Consider the following 21,211-nt stretch of genomic DNA (forward strand, 5'->3'; position numbering starts at 1 on the left):
TCCTCCCTCCCTCCCTCCCTCCCTCCCTCCCTCCCTTCCTCCCTCCCTCCCTCCCTCCCTCCCTCCCTTCCTTCCTCCCTCCCTCCCTCCCTCCCTCCCTTCCTCCCTCCCTCCCTCCCTCCCTCCCTCCCTCCCTTCCTTCCTTCCTTCCTTCCTTCCTTCCTTCCTTCCTCCCTCCCTCCCTCCCTCCCTCCCTCCCTCCCTCCCTCCCTCCTCCCTCTCCTCTCTCTCTATTTCTGTTTCTTTTTTCCCTCCCTCCCTCCCTCCCTCCCTCCCTCCCTCCCTCCCTCCCTCCCTCCCTCCCTCCCTCCCTCCTCCCTCTCCTCTCTCTCTCTATTTCTGTTTCTTTTTTCCCTCCCTCCCTCCCTTCCTCTTTCCCTCCCTCCCTCCCTCCCTCCTTTTTCCCTCCCTCCCTCCCTCCCTTCCTCCCTCCCTTTCTCCTTCCTTCCTTTCTTCCTTCCTCTCTTCCTCTATTTCTGTTTCTTTCCTCCCTCCCTCTTTTTTGTAGCTTCAATTTGGTTTGGTAAAAGCAGAGGCTGTGCATGATGGGTGACTTGCAGGGCTCTCGGGTGGTTCCTGGGCTGCCCCAGACTTGGGGGCGTGCAGCCTCAGGCCTTTGCTGGTAAGGGAAGAAGACGCCGCTCCCCCTTGCCAAGCGTTCTTGAATTCCCTCCTCTTTCTGAAAGGGCGCAGCCTCAGCGCCCTGCAGCAGGTGGGCCGCCTGATTTGATTGGGCAGAGCATCCTTTAGGGGGGTTCTTCTATAAGTGGCCGAATTAAACCTGGGGACGCTTGAGTTCCAGTCATTGAGGCCAGGTGCCTCTGGGTGGCAGGCCCTGCCTGTTCCCTGGACACCGACCGACGACATCTTCGCACACGTGGTGAGGCAGGAAGGACACAGCGGGACTCGAGGCGGACGCTGTTTGTAGCGTGAGCCTCGGACACCCGTTCTAGTCCAGGACTGCCCTGCTGTTTTCCTCTCGTGCCTTTCTCCGCCTCCCCTCCCCCCTTGAGGACAGAAAGCCGCTCTGTTCACATTTTGCAGCTCCCCAAGCCCGGATCCTAGCCCCTGGCCCCTGGGGGTCTCGTCGCTTTCTTCACTTACTATGCGGGCAGTTCTGCTTTTGTCGCAGATTGAGTCCCCACTGTGTGCTCGCTCACCACTGCTTCTATAGGAGAAATACAAGACAAGGGCCCTCCCTTGAGGAGCTGAGGATTCCCCTGGGGAAACAAGACTAAGCACATGGCGGAACATTGTTAAGTCCGGCAGATAATTATGGGCTTTCCGTGCCCTGGTAGTGGGGGTGGGGCTCAGAGGAGTCCTGGCAGCCTGGAGAGCAGGTGGGCCTGGAAGTGGGCCTGAAAAATGGCTGGTATTTAATTGGTTAGGCAAGGCGAGCAGCTGAGCAGCCCTCAGAGAAGGCTGGGTCCTCGCAACAAGGGTCCGGTGAGCTGTGACTTTAATTTGCCTCAGTTTCCTCCTTCATGCCCTGGTCATGATATCAGCACCTACCACCAGGGTTACCGTGTGGATGAAATGAGGGAATAATTGGGAAGTGCCCGACACATAGTAGGAGCTACACAAATATATCCGTGTGACCATTATTATCATCAGGAGACAAACGTTCTCCGTTGGGATGGGGAACAAATGCAGCAGCGGACAGTAGAGACACATTTTGACCATCAGAGAATTTCTCTTCTTTTAGGGGCTTGGGACCTTAGAAAGGAATGGTAAGCGTGCTTCCACTATAGACTTTGCTTCTAGGCTTCCCAGGGAACGAAATGCCCCAGTAAGGTTGAGTGGACGTAACTTTTGGATCCTCACGGAGGCCGTTCTCAGGAGACAAAATCGATCTGGTAACCTACAGGCGTTTATTACGTGCATGCTGAGAGCTGGGCCTTGTGGTAGACACTGGGGTTGTTCAGCAAAGCCGACTCTTCTCGACCCGGTGGACCTCAGCGCGCCAGGCCCTCCTCACCCCCGCTGCTGTCCCGCTCATGCCCGCTGCTTCCGTGACCTCTCCGTCCACCTCAGCCTCCGCCATCCCCTCTACCTCGTGCGTTCAGTCTTTTCCTACGTCAGGGTCTTCGCAAGAGAGTCATCATCTCACTGTGTGTTCAGAGCATTCGATCTTCTAGTGGATAGTCTGAATTTTTTCAGGTATATGTGCCAGACACCAGGGAGAGAGACAAGAAATGTCTGAGATTCCTTCGAATAAGGAGCTCCTCGCTGAGGAAACCCCCTTCTTCAAGGCAGATGAGCCTCTTCTCTGCCATCTGCGCTTTCAGAGCTTGCCTTGTCCAGGGCCCTAGGAGGTCAGCTTGCCCCAAAGGCTGCAGCCAGTTCCCCTCCGTGTAGGAGGCAACGAGAATTTACCAGATACCTGGGACTGCTAAGTCAGGCCAGGGGAAACAAAGGCGAAAACCAAACAAGCCACAGAACAAAAGCAGCTCCTGGGGAGTATGTTACACTGGGGAGGTCGGACACTGACACCTGGGCACATGCTGGATAAGGGAGAGTAGTTAAAGGTCACTGGAGGTGGGGAGGCCGAGGCTGTCTCAGTGTGTGCAGGAGGAAGGGGGAGCAGGAGCGAATGGGGCGAGGGGCTGGAACTTGGTCAGGTTTAGACCTGACCCTGATGGCTGAGGGGAAGAGGGCTTGGAATGGAGATGGACCGAGGCAGGGGGACCAGTCAGCAGGCTGCGGTGTGGAGGAAACAGGGGCCGTGTGCATGAGGTATATTGTAGTTAGATTTGGATCCAGTCTGGGGGCTGAATGAGAAGGAAGGGCCCCGAGGCGGCAAGTGTTGGGGACAGGAAAGGCGGCAGGTTTCAGGACAAAGAGCTCTGTCTTGGACGGGTTGAGTTTGAGATGCTGGTGGACATCTACTGTGTGAGATGGTGAAGAGCAACTAATGACTGAGCCGAGAGATCAGGGAATCACAAGTGAGACTGTACAGCGAATATCAGAATCTCAAGGGCATCCATAGCCAGAGGCTGGGACTGATTAAGAACTAGCAAAGGAGACCGAGAAGGGGCAGTCGGAGACAAGGAGCCCCAGGAGAGAGCAGCATCTCCAGGAAGTGGGTCGAGGTCAAGAAGGATGATGATGGAGGAAAGCCCATGAGATTTGGCAGAGATCGCTGGTTTCTCTGGTTTTTCTTCAGTTGAATGATGAGGTTGGCTTCTAGATCCGAAGGCTTTAGCAGAGGCTGAGAGGCGCGGAAGTGGACACCCCGATGATGGATGACTTTCTCCAAGAGTTGCGTGTGGAGGGGAGAAGAGGTGGGTGCTCACTTAAGCCCACCTCTTCCTGGCTCGAAAGTTTGTGTCTTCTTGAGAATATGAAGGTAGAGGTGGAAGCAATTGCTCGGAAGTTTTCATTCAGTCAGAGGAGGCCGCATTTGGGTATATAAAGATTATACCAATTAGATACAAGGCAGTTGGGGAGGGGAGGACACTGGCAGCTAGAGGGATTCTCGGTTGTGGGGTGAAGAGGGAAGGCTGCATTTCTATGGAAAAGTCCGCAGCTTCCCCATTTGCACTGGGGCCTTTTTTAATTGGAAGAACATGGTCACTCTTAGAAAGAAATGGGGAAAGCAGGTTCTTGGCAGAACTACGTGAAATGGAGAAATCCAAAGGAAGTCTGAGCCGAGCGAGGAACATCTGTTGTGAGTTTCTCTTCAACAAGGGTTTCCTGCTTAACAGAGCGGCAAGTTTGCTTGGGCCTGGGAATTGCTAGAGCGGCCTAAGAAACAAACTCTGGCAGTTTGAGGGCCCGGTTGTGTGAAGAGATGAAAATAATGGAAAGCAATGATATAAGCACATTAGAAAACCTTAAGTGTCCTGAAAATTTCATATCTCATTAAGCAGTGCACTTAACAAGACCACACAGATTAAAGCAGCGCGCAAGGAATGAATAGTCTGGGAGAAGCCTATTCATAATGGAGCTGTCCTAAGTGGCAGATTCAGTTGAATTTCTTCTCCCCAAAAGCAGTGATTCAAGAAGACTGCTGCCATTTGTGTATTTTCTTTAATGCTGGCCAAGATCCTTTTGAAGAACAATTAAGCATTTTGACCCAATTTCTCAGGCATCCATAAAAAAAGTTAAAATCCCAAACATCAGCAGCAGACCCAGTTGGGAAAGATCTTGTAGTGATGAGTGTACAGGGAAGCATTTTGCAAACTTTAAGGCACTCGGAGACCAGGAGCTATCGTCCTGATCATTTTGGGGCAAAATGCATTGGGTCCCATTGGGAGCCCAGTTAATGACTGAAATGTGTCTTCTTGATCTTTCCTTCTAGCACCCCTCCTGCCTCGGATGCCATCTTCTGCCCACCTGTCTCCAGTGGGACCTGGAGTAAGTATCTGCGGTTGGTTTATAAGGGTGTGCTCATTGGATTGGAGGGTGGCTGCCATTGGGAGAGGGGAAGATCGCCTTCTTCAGAGTTAGGATAGTTCTCCTCCTGGCACAGAGAGATTTTTATTTACATTAATAAAGGTCTTTTCCAAGAAGCTGATTGTCAGTTAGCTGAACACTGATTTCCGAGTCAAGAAGATCTAAACTTAAGTAATCGTCCTCCATCTTTTCTCCGCTCCATGGCCAATGGAGGTGACGGAGGCCAGTGGCAGAGGTGGAGAGAACGTGCTCCTCACAGCTTCACTGCTCGGTGTCCAGTTTTGTCACTTGCTGATTTTGGGGGGCACTCACTTGCATTGTCTGATGGTCAAGGTGACAGTTTCCTACTGCTCATCAAGGAGCCCCCTCTGTCCTGTTTAGGACAAGTTCCAGGCCTTAACAAAGCAATCTGTTCTCCCTGGTAATTCGGTGGAAGATGGCTTTATTTTTCCAAAGAGGCATAGGAGCAGTCATTCTTTTATTTTTCTCCCTTATTCCTTCTCCTCATTCTCAGACTGAACCTCAGCTAGCAAACCCCGGTAGTAGGAGAAGTTTCATTGTTCTGCAAACCTTGCCAAGAGTCTGGCCACATTGCCAGCCACCCAAGCTTGAGGGAATAGTCGTGTGTTTGTATTCTTGGCATTTTACAGAGTGATTTCATGAGTATAGGGAACTCGCAGATGAGGGAAGTCTCTCTATTAGTGCCAGTCAGCATCCTTTCTGCAGTTATGTAGTATTAGAAGTACCTTGCCCAGCTCATGCAGCATGTGTCTGAAGTGGTGGGACCGGCTAACTCTGGAACAATCTGCTAAGCCATTTTTCCTGGCCTAGGGCAGGTTCTTAAAGACGTGAGCCTGACTCCAGTCCTTACACCTGCCTCCATGTGGCTTGTGCCAGGCAATGGTCTGCTCGGTTGCACTCAGCATGCTGGGGAATGGCTTTGAGGGTGTCTAAAACTGCCCCAGGATGCTGTGCTCCTGTCACTAGCATCAATGAAAAGCAGGGGCTTGGGGAATCGCTGTCCAGCCCTTCTCCCTACAGCAGCTTCCATGGCAATCCCAGAAATGGGCTTTGTGGTCACAGAGCCAATGCTGTAAGCTCCGTAAACTGGGGAGCGCAGACGCCATGTTAGTCTGAAAATGGCAGGTGTCTCCCAAGAAGCTCTTCAGAACACTGACCACACAAGGGGCTGAAGAGTCTTTTGTCTTGGAGGGTGGTGGTCCTGACATTGGAGGAAAGGGGGATGTGGGGGCACATTTGGGTCAGAGAGCAGTGTCCAGGATCATAGTGCACGTGGAGTTAGAGCTGGGGGGCCTGCCAGGGTCATTGAGACTCCTCCACTTATTGTCAGATCCTCCATCTTCCTTGTCATACACATAGGCATGCACGCGCACACACATAAACACACACACATAAACACACACACATAAACACACACACACACACACACACACACACACACACACACACACACACACACACACACACAAAACAGATTCAGGAATTTGCCCAGCTTTCTAACTTGGGGTCTCCAATGCTAAATCCCATGATCTCTCTCCTCTGCCATGAAAATGTTTCCCGATGATGATATATACTCATCAATTTATTGTCTCCTCTGTTGTGAGACTTTTAGGGAGTCAGCATGGTGGACAGAATGGTGGATGGAGGGTCAGGAACACGCGTTCCAGCCCCCTTTGGTGCTTACTAGATGATTGGCCATGAAGAAGCTCCTTCCCCAACTGCAGCCCTAAGCCTGTGCATTCGCCTGGATCATGAACTATGTGGATGGGGACATGCTCACCTTTGAACAGTCCCAGACCCTCAATGGGATGTTTTCCTTAATGTGGAGTCTAAGGACCCCAGAACAAACCATCCCTTCCCCCGTGAAGTTAGACTGTGGCAGGAAGGTGCCCCTCATGTGGCATGGACTTTTTTCATGACCTCCTCCTGCTTCCTTCAATGTTCTCTTACCTTGAGTCTTCCCGTTGCCTGATGGTGGGCCTGATGTAGCCATGTTTTGCCTTGCAGCTGTCCATCTCCCAGCTGTCTGCCTCTCCCCGCCCTTCCATCAGGAGCCTCTCTGCCAAACCTCCCTTACCCATCCAGCTCAACTCCCAAGTCTCTGAAACCCTCCTGACCTCCTACGGAACCCAGGAAGTAAGTGCTTCCCACTCATTTCTCTTAAAAAGGTGGGGCACACTTTGTTCTTAAAGAAAGGCCCAGTGGAGTCTGACATCTTTAGTCACGTCCTTTCTTCATTTGTGAAGCATGTAATGATTTGACATTCTGAGCCACAGGGACAGGGGACGGCATTGACTTTTCCATTGGTTGGTCTTAAACCCATAATCATTACTTTCCCCGGGGGAAGAGAACCAAAGGGGAGCTTCAGCTTTATAAAGTGGTCCCATAATACTGGATTTTCTGCGCTTGTGTTTGATGCTAAGTCAAATTTAAATGGCTCTTAAGTGCTTTGGTCTGTTCAGTGATCCCGCTATCTCCTTTTAGGAAGGACAACAAAGATACTGAATCTGGAATCAGAAGGCAGCATTCTAATATCAGTACTAACTCGCTGTGGGATCTCAGGCCTAACCTTTCTGAGCTTGTTTGTTCATCTCTGAAGTAGAGTTAATGTACTAGCTATCTCACAGGATCTAAAGTGCTTTCTATAGAACGTCTATAAAGCACTAGAACGATGTCAGGTCTTACCTGAAAAACGATCAAATTATGTTTCAGTGATAACCATCAATTTTTTTTCAGTGACATTTTCATATGAAGTAGCACTGGAGAGACATAGCACATTTGGATCCGAAAGGCTTACAGGTTTCTAGACTGTCTCAGAGGGTTCTAGCTCAGAAACTTTCTGTTTAACTTTTAGCAATGTGTTAAAGAAAGAGCTTTATTACATAAGGTCTTTTGGAAAATGAATGGAAATACAAACCTAAATTTTCTAAAAGATAAATTTCTAAATGGATTTTTTCTATAGTTATCCATTTGTCAGCTATCTTTTTAATGTCGTGCAGTCATTATGTATTCCTTTTTCTTGAAGCATAAAATATTGGCTTGAAATTTTCAAAGACAGCATTCCAGACACAGCATCTGGTTCCCAAGCAAGCCAGTCCTTTAGATTTTAGTTTGCTGGTCTTTCCTATTATTCTGATTCCTTTTAAAGGAATTATTAGACGGTAAGCTTCATGAGGGTAAGCAGGGACTTCATCTTAATAAAACTCTACATTTCTCTCATCACCTACTTTTGGTGCTTAATAAGTACCTATTGAATGCATGAGTGAACAAATGAATGGAGAGTAGAGTAGGAGAGTAGAACATGTGGCTGATTTCATGGGTTCAGCCATGGAAAGGGAAAAGGGAGGAAGAATATATATATTATCTCCCACCAACATGCTCTGTCCACTGGCATATGGATGCCAGTTTAAATCTTTAGTGAAAAATAATCCCTCATTGGTTAATAAATTGGTAGAATTGTTTTTTTAATTCTTGAATCAGTGAAAGCACATCATCAGGAAATTTGTTTAGATGAGGACAGCATCTTTGTGCCTTAGTTATGAAACTGCACCCTTCATTTTGTTTGAGTGTCTCCTTCTTACCCACTAGGAACTCTCCCCCAACAACAGCACAATAGCTCATCTGGAGGTTGACCTGAATCAGAGAGCCCTCATTACAGAATCACCCAGTGCTGATCAGCTACAGGAATTGCCTTTCACACCCTTACATGCTCCGATTATCATGAGCACTGAGCCCCAAAGGTGGGTCCTAAATCTCTAGATGTGATGTGGGTCCTGGTGGGTGCTTTTGTGTTTGTATAACATCACTTGGGAGATGACTAGCTTAGCAGATAACTAGAGTCAGGGGATGTTTGGTTTGGGCTTGGATTATCCCAATGTGAGAAATACCTTTGTATGGGATTCTGTTGTATTGCAGTTCTGGATCTAAGCTCTCCCGGGCCTCGCTCGTCCGCCTGCACACATTGGACTTTCCAGTAATTCTGGACCACAGCAAGCAACCGGCTGAAGTTGTGGATCCTGCCGTCCCTGTGAACTTTAATCCTCAGAAGGAAGAAGCAGATGTGCTACAGAGCAATGAAATAATACTGCAATTTCTTGCCTTCAGCAGGTAAAACAAGAATAATTCCTCAACCTTGTTTTGATGATCCTCCTGTTAAAAGTGAAATTCTTAATGTAGTTCTCATCCTCTGTAGCTTCTCATTTCCTTGTTAAGTCACATTATTCTTCCTGTTATTAAAAGGCACCTTTTTTAAAAAAATTGTATTTTATTTTTACCAATATATGTAAAGATAGTTTTCAACCTTCACCTTCTGGAAAATCTTGTGTTCCAAATTTGTACTCCTTCTCCTCTCTCCTCTGTAAGACAGCATGCAATCTGATAAAGGTTAAACATGTGCAATTCTTCTAAACATTTCCATATTCGTCATGCTATGCAAAAAAAAAAAAAATGAGATCAAAAGAGAAAAAAAAACATGAAAAAAAAAAACCCAAGCAAACAAATATCAACAAAAAGGTGAAAATACTATGCTTTGATTTAGTCAGTCTCCATAGTTCTCTCTCTGGATATGGATGGCTCTCTCCATTAAAAGTCTATTGGAATTAGCCCCAATCACCTCATTGTTGAAAAAAGCCAAGTTCATCAAAGTTGCTCATCACATAATCTTGTTGATATGTACAATGTTTTGTTGCTTCTGCTTATTTTACTCAGAATCAGTTCATGTAAGTCTAAAAGGTACCTTTTATTTATTTATTTATTTTTTTGAGGCTGGGGTTAAGTGACTTGCCCAGGGTCACACAGCTAGGAACTGTTAAGTGTCTGAGACCAGATTTGAATCCTCCTGAATTCAAAGCTAGTGTTCTATCCACTGTGCCACCTAGCTGCCCCTAAAAGGTATCTTTTAAAAACAGGACTTTGGGGAGTTCAGTAAACCTTTCAAAAGTGATTCTCTATATTTGTTGTTATCATCACAGTTGGAAAACTTATTGGATCTTTCATTAATACTTTTTCTCTGACTATAATTCTTCTTTCTTCTTATCTTACTTCAAAAGTAAAGTATTGCCAATAGCTAGAGCCTCATTAATTGCCCAACCAGCTTATCCAGAGCTATTCAATACCTGAGGCAGCCTCTTAGAACAGTAGAAGTAATAAATCTATATGATATGACAGATTTTTCAATAGGCCAAATGTTCTGTAAAGGGCTATTGCTGATGGATTAATTCAAAAATGCACTTTTATTTAGAGCATCAGAGGACCCCAAGGGAATGCCATGGCCAAAAACAGTATATTTTACCTTCCAATTCTATCGTTTCCCACCGGTCACGACGCCACGGTTACAACTGGTGAAGCAGGACCAATATGGGCTGACTAACTCTAGTTCTCTGTTCCACATCCTGGTTGCAGTTAACAAAGATGGCTCATGTAACAATGGTAAGCATGTGTTCGATATGTTGATATATGTGAGTTTTGTCAACTTTGAGAATTCAAGAATGAATTTTTCAGGTTGTTGGACAGGGAGAAAAGAAAGCTAAAATAGTGGCCATATGTTTAGAAGATGTGGGATTTTTAGACTAAGAATAGCAAACTAAGTTGTTTATAAACTAAGTACCTCAGAGACCTTAACTAATCCAGTCATTTAAATGAGATTTTTGTCGATTGGAATTAAGGCCGCTGAGCCGTGAAATATGCATTTAGATGTCTGCTATTTATTCACATAATACATAATTAAGAGTAGATCCCAAATATTGAGAATGATCACAAGGTGTGAAATCCACAAAAATCTAGTACTGTGGGAAGAGGGAAAGTCAATAAATATAGGCAGCTTTCATCCTTCAGAGATTTATTTACTTACACTTGTGTATCTTTTCACGTGTCCTCATGAATATATGATACCTATCATAAAAGCTTTTTCCTGTTTCTGACAAAAACAATTTTGTAGGTATGTTTAAGTTTGCCATTCCTTGAGAGATTTAAGCACTTGATTCTACTTGTAGTAGATGAATCGTTTGAAAAAGTTTTGTGTGTGTGTGTGTGTGTGTAATCTAGTTCAGTTTTGTCGGCAAAAGCAGAAATTGTGTATCTTAAAGTCCTTATCCCCCATGACAAAACCATTTAGTATCCATATCAGTTTAACAGGGCTCAGCTGATAGAAGGCTTTGTAAAGAGTTGGACCAAGAAGGTATTGGCTTCTTTGGGTAGGGCTCTGTCTTGCCCAGCTGGAGCTTTTGAGATTTTGTTGTTGTTATTAACTTAAGAGCATTATGATTTCACTTGATTAATGTGTTTATTAAATTGTAATTATAGCTGAAAGTGAGATTGGGTTCTAGTATCCAGGGCTCACATTTCTCTTCAGAAAATAAGGATGATAAATGAGTCAAATTTACTTTTAGACTCTTCTTATGGGTTTCTTCTGGGGGCAGACTCTCCTGGGCTCCAGCTCCAGTATCTGGTGGATCCTGCCTTCCTTAAGCCTGGAGAACGCCGGTGGTTCATACATTATCTTGCCGTGCAGACTCTACAGATCGATGTCTGGGATGGAGATTCGCTGCTTCTCATTGGGTCTGCAGCAGTACAGATGGAGGTAACATTTCTTTCTGCAGTAAAAGCATGATACCATGTTGCTCATTGAAAATCCCATTATGAAGGAGTTCAGAAGAGTTGTTAGTGTGGCCTCTTTACCCAATTTAGGTGCTATAAAATTCTGCCTATGGATTCCCTCTGATAGAAAGTACAATCACTTTCCTTGCAAAGGACAATATTTTTCATAATGAACAAATTCTATCTTTTCAGTTGTTTTCCCATTTAACCCTAAGAACAAACTCAGAGGTTCATTTGCTCCCTCTAAGAAATTTTAACTTTCATTGTATACATCCCAGTGAGGATAAGGTTAAAAAAAATGTCCTTAATTATTTCTTATTTCCATGATTGCTTCCATAATGATTTATTAAAAAACAAAACAGAAACAAAACTGACTAGTGTGGTATAGTAGATACAGAACTAATCCTTAAATCAGCCCTAGATCCAGATATCACCTCTGACCCTTTACTGGCTCTTGATCATGGACATGACATCAGCCATAGTACCCACATGTAGCATTTGAAGGGTTATCAAAAGTCATCAAGTCCCACCCCCTTAAAGAACAAATGAGGAAACTGGGTCCCAAGGAGCTGATGAATTTGGGGTGACACTTTAAAAGTTTGTAAAATTGCCTAACAGTTCAGATTTGATTAGTAGAAAGGAGCACCTTCTCCATGGTGTTTTTAATAAAAGTGGTCTAAATATCAGGTGGATGGGCCTCTGCTTCTTCAGCTGTGGCTGGTCCATGGCGCCCCCCCCCCCCATGATAACTCTGCTTCTCTTCCTGCACTCCCATTGCTGATTTGTTCTAGTGGCCTTTTGTGAGAGAAGGCTGAACCACGGACTGCCCTCACACTTGTGCTGGGCTGTTTGCTTTTTTAAAGCAAGTCAGCTAGTGCCTTAATTCCTCTACAGCTGATCCAAGGGTCAGGTGGGATTCCTGGGTTTGAGCCCTTGTGATCATAAGGGATAGGAGAGCCTTCACACCAAGGCCAGGTACCTTGGGATGTTTCCTAAGCATCCGGGCTGATGGCCAGGCTGGACATGTTCCCGTGCCCGGCGGGGTCCCCTCAGAACTGCCACCGATTACCTTTTATCTGTCACCTTTCCCTTGCCCCACAGCACATCCTCCGCCAGGGCCACGCAGCTGTGCAAGTCTCCCATGAACTCGATGTGGTCACCACAGAATATGAACAGGACACGCTGGTGGTGAGTGGAAATCTCACCAGGCCTGGCACTGTCAAGCCCATTGGAGTCCACCCTGTGGTCAGAGGCCGCCTGCACCTGACTTTGGCTAACGTGGGTAAGATGCTGCGCTCCCAGGCTGGCTTTGCCTTGGCACTCTGCTACCCTGGCTCGGGAGGCTGAGGAGAGGACTTTCATTTCTTTTGTAGCCTCCTCTGCATCTTGCCTGGTGCCTGAGGTGTCCCTAGCAGGTGCCCAGGAAATGCCTCCTGAATGAGTGATTAGGAGAATTAATGAGACTGTCCCTCCCAGGGTACGTCCTGCTGTATTTTAGCCTTGTGACTTTTCAGTATGCGAGTGAAGCTATTAAGCGTCACATTGCCCACTTTTTTTTCCTCCTTCCTATTCCCCTTGTATCCTTTTGTCTGTCCTCAAATAAAGGGGATAGTTTATGAGAGAGCTCTTTTATCTGTGCATGAAACGTCAAGCATGGTGACATGAAGGGGGGGCCTTCAGAGGAGCAGAATTAAAAACAACAACTATCCCCAACTTTCAGGCAACTGGGGGAGGAGGAGAGAGGGGAAACACAATTTTTCTGATCTAAAGCAATGATCCTTTGTGGAAAGAGTCATAATCTGTCTTTAAGAATCCCAGCACAGCATTCTGATGCTTCCTCCCATTTTGTCCTTGTTTGACACTCCTGCTGGGGACCAGAGGTTACTCACAGGGCTTGGCTTTAGGGAGAAGTCTGGGTCATTTGGAGAGATGCAGTTCGTTTTTATTTAAGACTGCCTTTTGTCAGGGCAGGCCCCAAAGGACTGCAGCTGATAGAGAGGGACGTTGCTGGCCAGCCTAGGTCACAAAATTGGGAAATGGTGACAGGCAGGGCACAGAATTGTTCCTCCTCGCTTTGCTCACCAGACACCTTTGCAGAGCTTCAGGGCTGAGCATCAGTGTGCTTTACTGCATTCAGTTAATGAAAAATGTTAAAAAAGAAGAAGACTGTCATCCTTTATTATTTTCCTGGGGCAGGGTAAGGGAGAAGATTTAAGATTGGGAGTTTTTCTTAGCAAAATGGATAGCACAACAATACTGGGGACTTTTGACCTGTGACAGGTCAGGGCACACAGTCCGATCTCTGGAGTTTTATGAGGAATTTTCCATTTCTTAAAAATCACCTGAATTGAAGCCCACAAGCCATGAGACAGAAGCACATCCTTTCTGTGCACATCAGCAGCCGTCCCTGGCAGCAAGAAGACGAGTTAATGCACAGTTCATTAAGTCTGGTTTGAGTTTTCTGCTTGCTTGTTTACAAATGTAAAATCGGAGGCAGCTTTGAAAACAGACAATATGGAAACCGCAGAACTCAATTAGGTTCTGGAGAAATAACTGAACGACATGTGAGAAACAGGCATTATACCAAAGCTCCCAGAAGCCCTGGCTCCGGAATGGCGAGGAGCGTTCTTGCTTCCTAGAATGTATTGGTTATTTTTATATTTAATTCACAAGCCCACAAATGTGCAGTGACTCCAGGTTTTAAAATCTTATCTTCAGAAGAAAGATTAGCTCTATTATATGTTATCTTAAATTGTCATTTTCATACTTTGCCTGCAAGAGAATGATAAGCTCTTGGGAAAGAGAGTCTGAGATACACAACCCTGAGAGGACCTAAATGCAAACTTAGAAAAGGGAACAGAAGAACAAAGGACAAATGCTGAATACAACCCACTTTGTATCAATGCAGCAGCTATTTGATTTCTCCATAAATTTGGTTTTATTATTATTTTTTTACCTTTGTGGCTTTTATTTCTCTATAAAATTGGTTAGTATGCACTGAGCAGTGGGACCACTCCTGAAAATTGGATGATGACTATATAATTATTTGGGACTACAGAAATGGAATAAAAGCGAAATGGCAGCATTCCTACCGGGAGATGACACTGGGGCTGAGCTCTGGCTGTCTTGCATTCACTTTCCATGTGTCTGACTTCGATGACAAGAACTGAATCTTTAACTAGAAAATTTTCTACTTTTCAGATTTGGTTAATTATTTTCCTCTTAAGACAATCTATATTCCACCTCAGTTGGCCTACTTGCTCTTCGAAGATTCAATCAACAAGCATTTATTAAGGGCCTATCTGAGTACCATGCATTGGGCTAGGAGAGGGGGATCCAAAGATAAAGAATAAAACAATCCCCCATGAGAAGGAGTTTAATTCTAGTGGGAGGACATAGAAAGGGCAAAGAAAAATATATAGTTATAAATAATTAAATGTAAACATATACAGAATATTTAAATGCAAGCCACGAAAGGTGGGTCCTAGGAGCTTGACAGAGAAAAGGAGGAGAAAAGCTTGAGGGGATAAACTGAAATCTTCATTTGCTAGTATTTGAGGGTTCTTTGTGCAGGCTTTCCAATATTCCTCCAATGTAATCCTTTTGTTTCTTTTGCTTCTTAGAATCCTTAGCTTCTTTTAAGGCACAATCTCCCATGGGAAACTTTTCCTGTTTCTAGTACTTATTGTTGCTCTCTCCTTTATTTCAAATGATCTTTTACTTGTCAGAGTCAACGTCTTGTTGATTCCCCTTTCTCACTTTTATAGTTGTAGCCTCCATTTACCTAGCATAGATCCTGGCACTTAAATGATTGTTGGCTGATTGATTGATTGAATATCTTACCAGGAGAATGTCAGCTTCTTGAGGACAGAGGCTGATTTCCATTTTGTTTTTGTAGATCTAGTGCCGGGCCCAGAGTAGGCACTTAACTGCTCATTGGATGAATGGAATGAAGGAGAAACTGTAGGGTTTTCGCAGCTCTTAAGTTTCAGCTGTCTTTGCTCGGAAGCTTTAAACTCATGGTAAAAGCAACCTCATAAATGATGAAATGATGAAATCAGGAGGAGAAAATAGTAGATTTGAGATTTAATTCTGGCCAGGTTATATTCTTTTCCCAGTAGACTCAATCAATCAGTTGACAAATACTTATTAACTACTAACTGCTGCTGGGGATATTAAAAAAAAAAAAAGGGTGGGGGGAGCAAAAGATAATCTCTGACCTTAAGGAGCTTGCACGCTAATGGGAGAAACCACATGACTAGAATGAAGAAATCAGTCACTAAACATTTATTAAACACCTGCTACATGCCAGGCATTGTGTTAAATGCTGAGGATACAAAATGAGGCAAGAGACAATTTCTGACTTCAAAGATCTTATAATCTAATGGAGGAGACTACATGCAAACAAACAAATCTAAAGCATGTTATATACAGAATAAATGAGAAATTATTAACAGAGGAAGGGCACTGACATTTAGAGGGGTTGGGAAAAGCTTCCAACAAAAGAAGGGATTTTAGTTAAACTTGTCAGGGAGATTTCTTAAATGTTTTCAGTGGCTGTATGCCCAATCATTCATATTTAACAATCTTGTGTGGAGGGAGACTAGAGAAAATGAAGCACCTGTGGAGTCAGATATTTAGGAGTTTGAGGTCAGTTTAATTTCTTTTAAAAATATATGAATGAGTAAACAGCTCAGATTTTAGACTAGTGCCATAGATGATGGCATAGTTTTTTTTAAAACCTTTTTATTTTCAAAACGTAGTTTTCAACATTCACCTTTGCAAAACCTTGTGTTCCAATTTTTTTCTCTTTCCTTTCCCCAACACTTTCCCCAGATGGCAAGTCCAACATATGTTAAATATGTGCAATTCTTTTATACATAATGATCATGCTGCACAAAAAAAATCAGATCAAAAAGGAAAAAAGTAAGAAAACAAAATGCAAGCAAACAACAAAAAAGTGAAAATACTATTTTGTGGTCTACATTTAGTCCTCACAGCTCTGCAGATGGCTCTCTCGGTGATAGTATATCTTGAGACTATGAAGTACATTGCTGGAATCATAGACTAAACTTTAGAGCCCCTGGATCCTTAAATTCATGTTACTGTCATCTTATTTAAGTAGAATTCTGGCTACAGACTAGGTGAGGGTCAGTTTAGTTAACACATAGCCAAACCACATAGAAGGTCATCAGAATGTTGCTTATGAAGGAATGAAATTTTTGGACAGAATCCATAAAACAGCTAAAAATACAAACCAGTTCTTGGTCCCATGCAATTTACAAGGTGAGATTTGTGAATTGGTTAGAAAAGTGGGAGAAGGTACTCAAAATCATACTATTCTTGGACTGTCAACATCAGCATAACCATTGAATTTTTCTTGTTTGATGGGATTTTTCTGTGAGAACCAAGAGTTACTGTATTCCTGAGTTGGAACGCCAGTTTCTACTTCTCTAAAAGTGCATTTATATTGACATTCTCCCTATAAATGAAATCTAGAAGCAGGGAAAGCTGCAGTTAATTGGAAGAATAAATTGTAGTGTTTTCTCGGAGAATTAAAAATTAAGGAATCTCCAACAGGATATCTAGGTGGTACAGTGGATAGAACACCAAACGTGGGATCAGGAATCTGAACTTAAATCTGGCCTCAGACACTTACTGGCTGTATGATCCTGGACAAATCACTTAATCATGATTGCTTCCAAAAAAAGAAAGTATTGCTATATATCTTGTATTCCAGAGCACCAAAAAATTTCATTTTGTGGATTATGGACTTTTTCACTTCAGGATTCATGAAAATAATATACCATCTGACCACATGAAATTAATTGCTGTTTACGGGCCAACATTTCTTGTCAAGTACGAGAAAATGGTGATTAGCATCTCTCTCTAGAAAAATAAAGCGGATGAAACAGTACATGAGCAGGTAGTCCCTTGGTCTGTGTGTCTTCCCTATGTTGGCAAGTGCCCCTCATGGACTTGAGTATTCACAGTAAATGTATCTTACTTGTCTCAAGGGCCCATCTCTAAAGTCAAACTCAGGTCTACATTTCTCTTTTGTTACCATGCTAACAGAAACCTAGGAAACAAAAGCCCAGAATCAGTGAGAGCATTTAATTGGAACAGAATTGGAAGCAGGAAAGAATGGAAACATTCTCAGCACCCATCTCTCAAGTGAATACCCTCCCCTACTTCTTGTCAAGATTCTTTCTGCCTACACACTGAGGAAAACAGCAAGTTTCTTTTGGCAGACTTATACAGGCAGCTCTTCTTATAGTTCTTTTCTCATACTTAACCTCTGATTATGGCACTGTGTAGCTCATGGGGAGCTGTGGTCCCGGCCACTTTCTGTGGCTTTGTGGACTTATTTTTGCCAAGCTCAGCTGACAGCCCACCGGTCTGGACTCTTGGTCAACGGAGACTTCTTGCTCACTCAACCCATACGTTCACTTTTATTAATTCCTTTTTTCACCTCCTTGCCATGCCCATCTCACTCGTATCAACAATACATCATCTTGCTGTACTTTGAAATCCTAGCCCACCTCATGGGGAAATAGCTAGTACTTGCTACTCTATACCCTGGGCAGCATAAGCCTGTCCTCATTCATGTCAGATTTTGTTCAAGCATCTTGCATTGATGCTGTAGATCAGGGGTTCTCAAACTACAGCCCGCGGGCCAGATGTGGCCCACTGAGGACATTTATGTGGCCCGCCTTGTTATGGCAAATGGGCTGAGGGGCAGAGACAGAATGTGAGCTTTTGTTTTTACTATAGCCCGGCCCTCCCACAGTCTGAGGGACAGTGAACTGGTCCCATATTTAAAAAGTTAGAGGACCACTGATGTAGATAAATAAGGGGCTAGGCTTATAAGAGAAAAATAAAAATAGAATGGGTCAGATTGCATTTGGGGAATTGCATGATCCCAAGTTTCTCATTTCTGTGAAAGGCCCACTGTCATGGTAGAATCCACAAAATAGTCTACCAAAAGATGGTCTCCAGGACATTGGGAGGATTCTGTGTAGATGATTTATGTGAAGATGTGGATAAGAGCAGTATGGAGGAAGAAGCCAGGCTGCTGTGTATGCCTTCCCTCCTTTCCTCCCTTTTTCCTTCCCTCCCTCCCTCTTCTTTCCTTCCTCCCTCTCTTCTTCCCTCTCTCTTTTTCCTTCCTCCTCTCCCTCTTTCTCTCCTTCCATCCCTTCTCTGTCTGTCTCTTTCTTTTTCCGCCCCCCCCCCAAGACTTGTATGTACTATTTCTTTGTAACCCTTGTTGCTATTTGGGCAAGTCATCCCAAGTTTCTCTGTCTTCATACAATTTGCCATTTCTTACAGGCAATGATCTTTATTCCATTACATTTTTATACCACTCTTTATTCAGCCATTCCTGTCAATAAACATGTACTTTGTTTCCAGGTCTTCACTCCCACAATAAAAAACAGAAAAGTGTAATATTTAACAGGAAGACAGAATTATTTTCAGAAACTTGCTTGTTTTATGGGACTCTTGAAAACATTTTATCAAATTCTTGGGAAGCTCTTAGTGGATTGTGAGAATTTAATAGAGTGCTGTGGCTACCCTTGCAAAATTAGCAGTTACATTCTGGATTTTTGTGGGAGTTTATTCATCCTTCTTAAACAATAGGCTTGCTCTCTCTAAACCATTGTATAATGTAGGAGTTCTAGCTTTTCTGATGTGAGTTGAGTATGGGGTCTTTTGCTTGTGGTTAGAGACATTTATATGTAAAAGCTTTTGAAAGCTCATGTTTTAATGTAGCCCACAGCAGAATTACAGAATTTAAAAGGGTGATTTTGTGACAGTTTTATTACAATTTTAAAGAGACTGAAATTCTATCCAGTTTAAGACCACTGGAGATTTGTCCAGAGATCAGATGAAGAAGAGTACCTGGGTCAATCTCATTGGTGTCAGGTTGTTTGTTTCACCAGAGCAAAAGGTACATCTCATGCTTCGTAGAAGCCAAGAATGTAGAAAACAAAAGATGAATGAATTGCGCAACTGGAGTTCTTTTACGTATCAGCATTTCTGTATAATAGAACAAATTGAAATCGGAGCTTGGGAATAAGGGCTTTAATATGGTGTATAATTTAGAAGTTAGAATTCTACTATGTGTTTACCTCTCGTTAAGCTTTTATTAAAATTACAAAAGGTTTTTTTTTTTTTTTTGCTATTAATATATTCCTCCAAACCCCTATGGGGGTGATTTCAATTTAGGTCGTGTGTCTGAACAGAAATCAAATGAATCCAACTTATTGCCCCCTTCACGATCGAGGATCATTTCTTCTAATGATGGGACCAGTGGCTTCCATGGAGGCAGTCTTCTTAGCTACGAGAGCCGTAGAGGTAAGCAGAAGGGGACCTACCGTGGGGAGACAAGCAGGGGATTGAGGCGATAGGAACTAGAACTGTCCTTCCCTGGAAAACAGTGCTAACTGAATGTCATCCAGGCTTAGCCTTGGAGCATGTGCCCTAAGTAATCTTATTGATTTTTCTGGTCACGTTTGTTCTCCTCATTAATCAAATGCCATGGTCTGTGTACTTGGTTCGGTGGAAATCAAGCTCTATTCTTTTGACAGAGTAATTGGAATCCTGTGAGTGGCATTTGTTGTAGGTTAGCGAGTGTTCATCTGCAGTGGAGAGGGGGAGAGGATATAGGAAACAAGGAAATCATTGGATTATTTTTAATAGAGGTAAATCATCAATGATAATAAACATTTATTAAGCACCACTATGTACCAGGCACTGTGATAAGCACAGGGGAAACAAAATGTGAAAATTCCTACTTGCAAGGAGCTTATAATTTATGGGGGAAGTAGGGGATATCAGGGGTAGGTGACACACAATAGAAAGCTGAAAGGGGGACTGGGGAAGTACCTAAAGCAAAGGCGGTGGGGAAATAAAAGAATCAAAACCACTGCTGCCATAGAAGCCACAGGAATCTAAAATGAGTGATCTGGGGATGGAAAGTGAACGAATGCCATATTTTAGACACATGTGGACATTCCACCCTTATATTTGAAAATTGAAGACCTTAGGGAAGTCGACTCATTCCTCTGAGATATCTGTAAAATGAAAGAACTGTGTTAACTGATCTCTAAGGTTGCTGCCAGCTCTAAATCCCATACATTTAGCTTGGGCTATATCTCCCTTTTAGTGAAAAAAACAAACAAACAAAAAACTGACAACCTTTTTTGAAGGGCTTTTCTTCCACAAGTAACCAAAATAAATGTGATACAGCTTGAAGTAGTTGCCATGTGTATTAAACAGACAAAAGGCCTAGTAAGTTAATTTTCTAAACACTTTGCAGGTTATAGTTCTAGAGATGGTAGGTACCTTAGAGACAGTCTCATTTTACAGATGAGGAAACTGAATCCCAGAGATGAAGATTTTTGCCCAAAGTTACCCAGGCAGTATGTCACAGAGTTGGGATTTGAATCTAGTCACTCTGATCCTAGATCCGTTGCCCTTTCCACTATAACACATTGAGGAAACTGAGGCCCAAGAGAATCTCACTGAACACAAGATCATACAATGTAAAAGTTAACAGAGATAGGATTAAGATCCATGTCTCCTGATTCATGATTCTAGACTTTTTTTTTTCTCTTTCTCCTCGACTTCAGTATAATCACTAGGATAATGTAATCCTTGTTTGAGAAGCCCTTCCTTGACACAAGGGGCCTGATCACACTGTGAGGGAATGCTGCTCTTCCTTTTCTACTTTCATTCCCCCCACAGAAATAATGTCTGATAACCTCCTCCTACTGTATAGCCACCAACTCTCTTTATAAATAGGAATGTTTATGAGACTCAAAGCACGAATAGGTTTATTTACAGGCTAAAGGAAACAGACATAACTCCTGTCAGGCAGAAGAATACAGAACTGATTTTTTCAGCCAAGGAGATCTACCCTCCAGGCCTGCCTCTGACCCAAACTATCCTTATCCTCCCAATCCACTATTCAGAATAGGACTGGACTCAACAAGACCTGAGTTTTAATATAGCCTTAGACCTTTACTTAGCTGTGTGACCCTTGCTAAGTCATTTAACCTCTGTCTACCTCAGTTTTTTCATTTGTAAAATGGAGATAATAATAGCAGGGTTATTGTAAAGATCAAATAAGAATATTTGTAAAGAACTTAGCACAATGGCTGGCACATAGTAGGTGCTTAATAAATCCTTCCTT

General features: G+C 43.6%; 1 protein-coding gene across 5 annotated transcripts in view; it reads left to right on the plus strand.

Moving 5' to 3' along the window:
- The window catches only part of NPHP4 (nephrocystin 4), a 166,384-nt gene that overhangs the window by 112,946 nt on the left and 32,227 nt on the right, over positions 1 to 21,211 (plus strand). For all 5 annotated transcript variants that reach the window (XM_074306434.1, XM_074306436.1, XM_074306437.1 and 2 more), the window contains 8 exons: positions 4,304 to 4,359; positions 6,427 to 6,555; positions 8,008 to 8,159; positions 8,335 to 8,526; positions 9,659 to 9,846; positions 10,836 to 10,996; positions 12,115 to 12,295; positions 19,243 to 19,371. In XM_074306434.1, coding sequence (XP_074162535.1) covers positions 4,304 to 4,359; positions 6,427 to 6,555; positions 8,008 to 8,159; positions 8,335 to 8,526; positions 9,659 to 9,846; positions 10,836 to 10,996; positions 12,115 to 12,295; positions 19,243 to 19,371 — 1,188 coding nt within the window. The remainder of the gene's footprint in view (positions 1 to 4,303; positions 4,360 to 6,426; positions 6,556 to 8,007; positions 8,160 to 8,334; positions 8,527 to 9,658; positions 9,847 to 10,835; positions 10,997 to 12,114; positions 12,296 to 19,242; positions 19,372 to 21,211) is intronic.

This window comes from Sminthopsis crassicaudata, chromosome 3, assembly GCF_048593235.1.
Source record: "Sminthopsis crassicaudata isolate SCR6 chromosome 3, ASM4859323v1, whole genome shotgun sequence".
NCBI classification, from domain to species: Eukaryota; Metazoa; Chordata; class Mammalia; order Dasyuromorphia; family Dasyuridae; genus Sminthopsis; species Sminthopsis crassicaudata.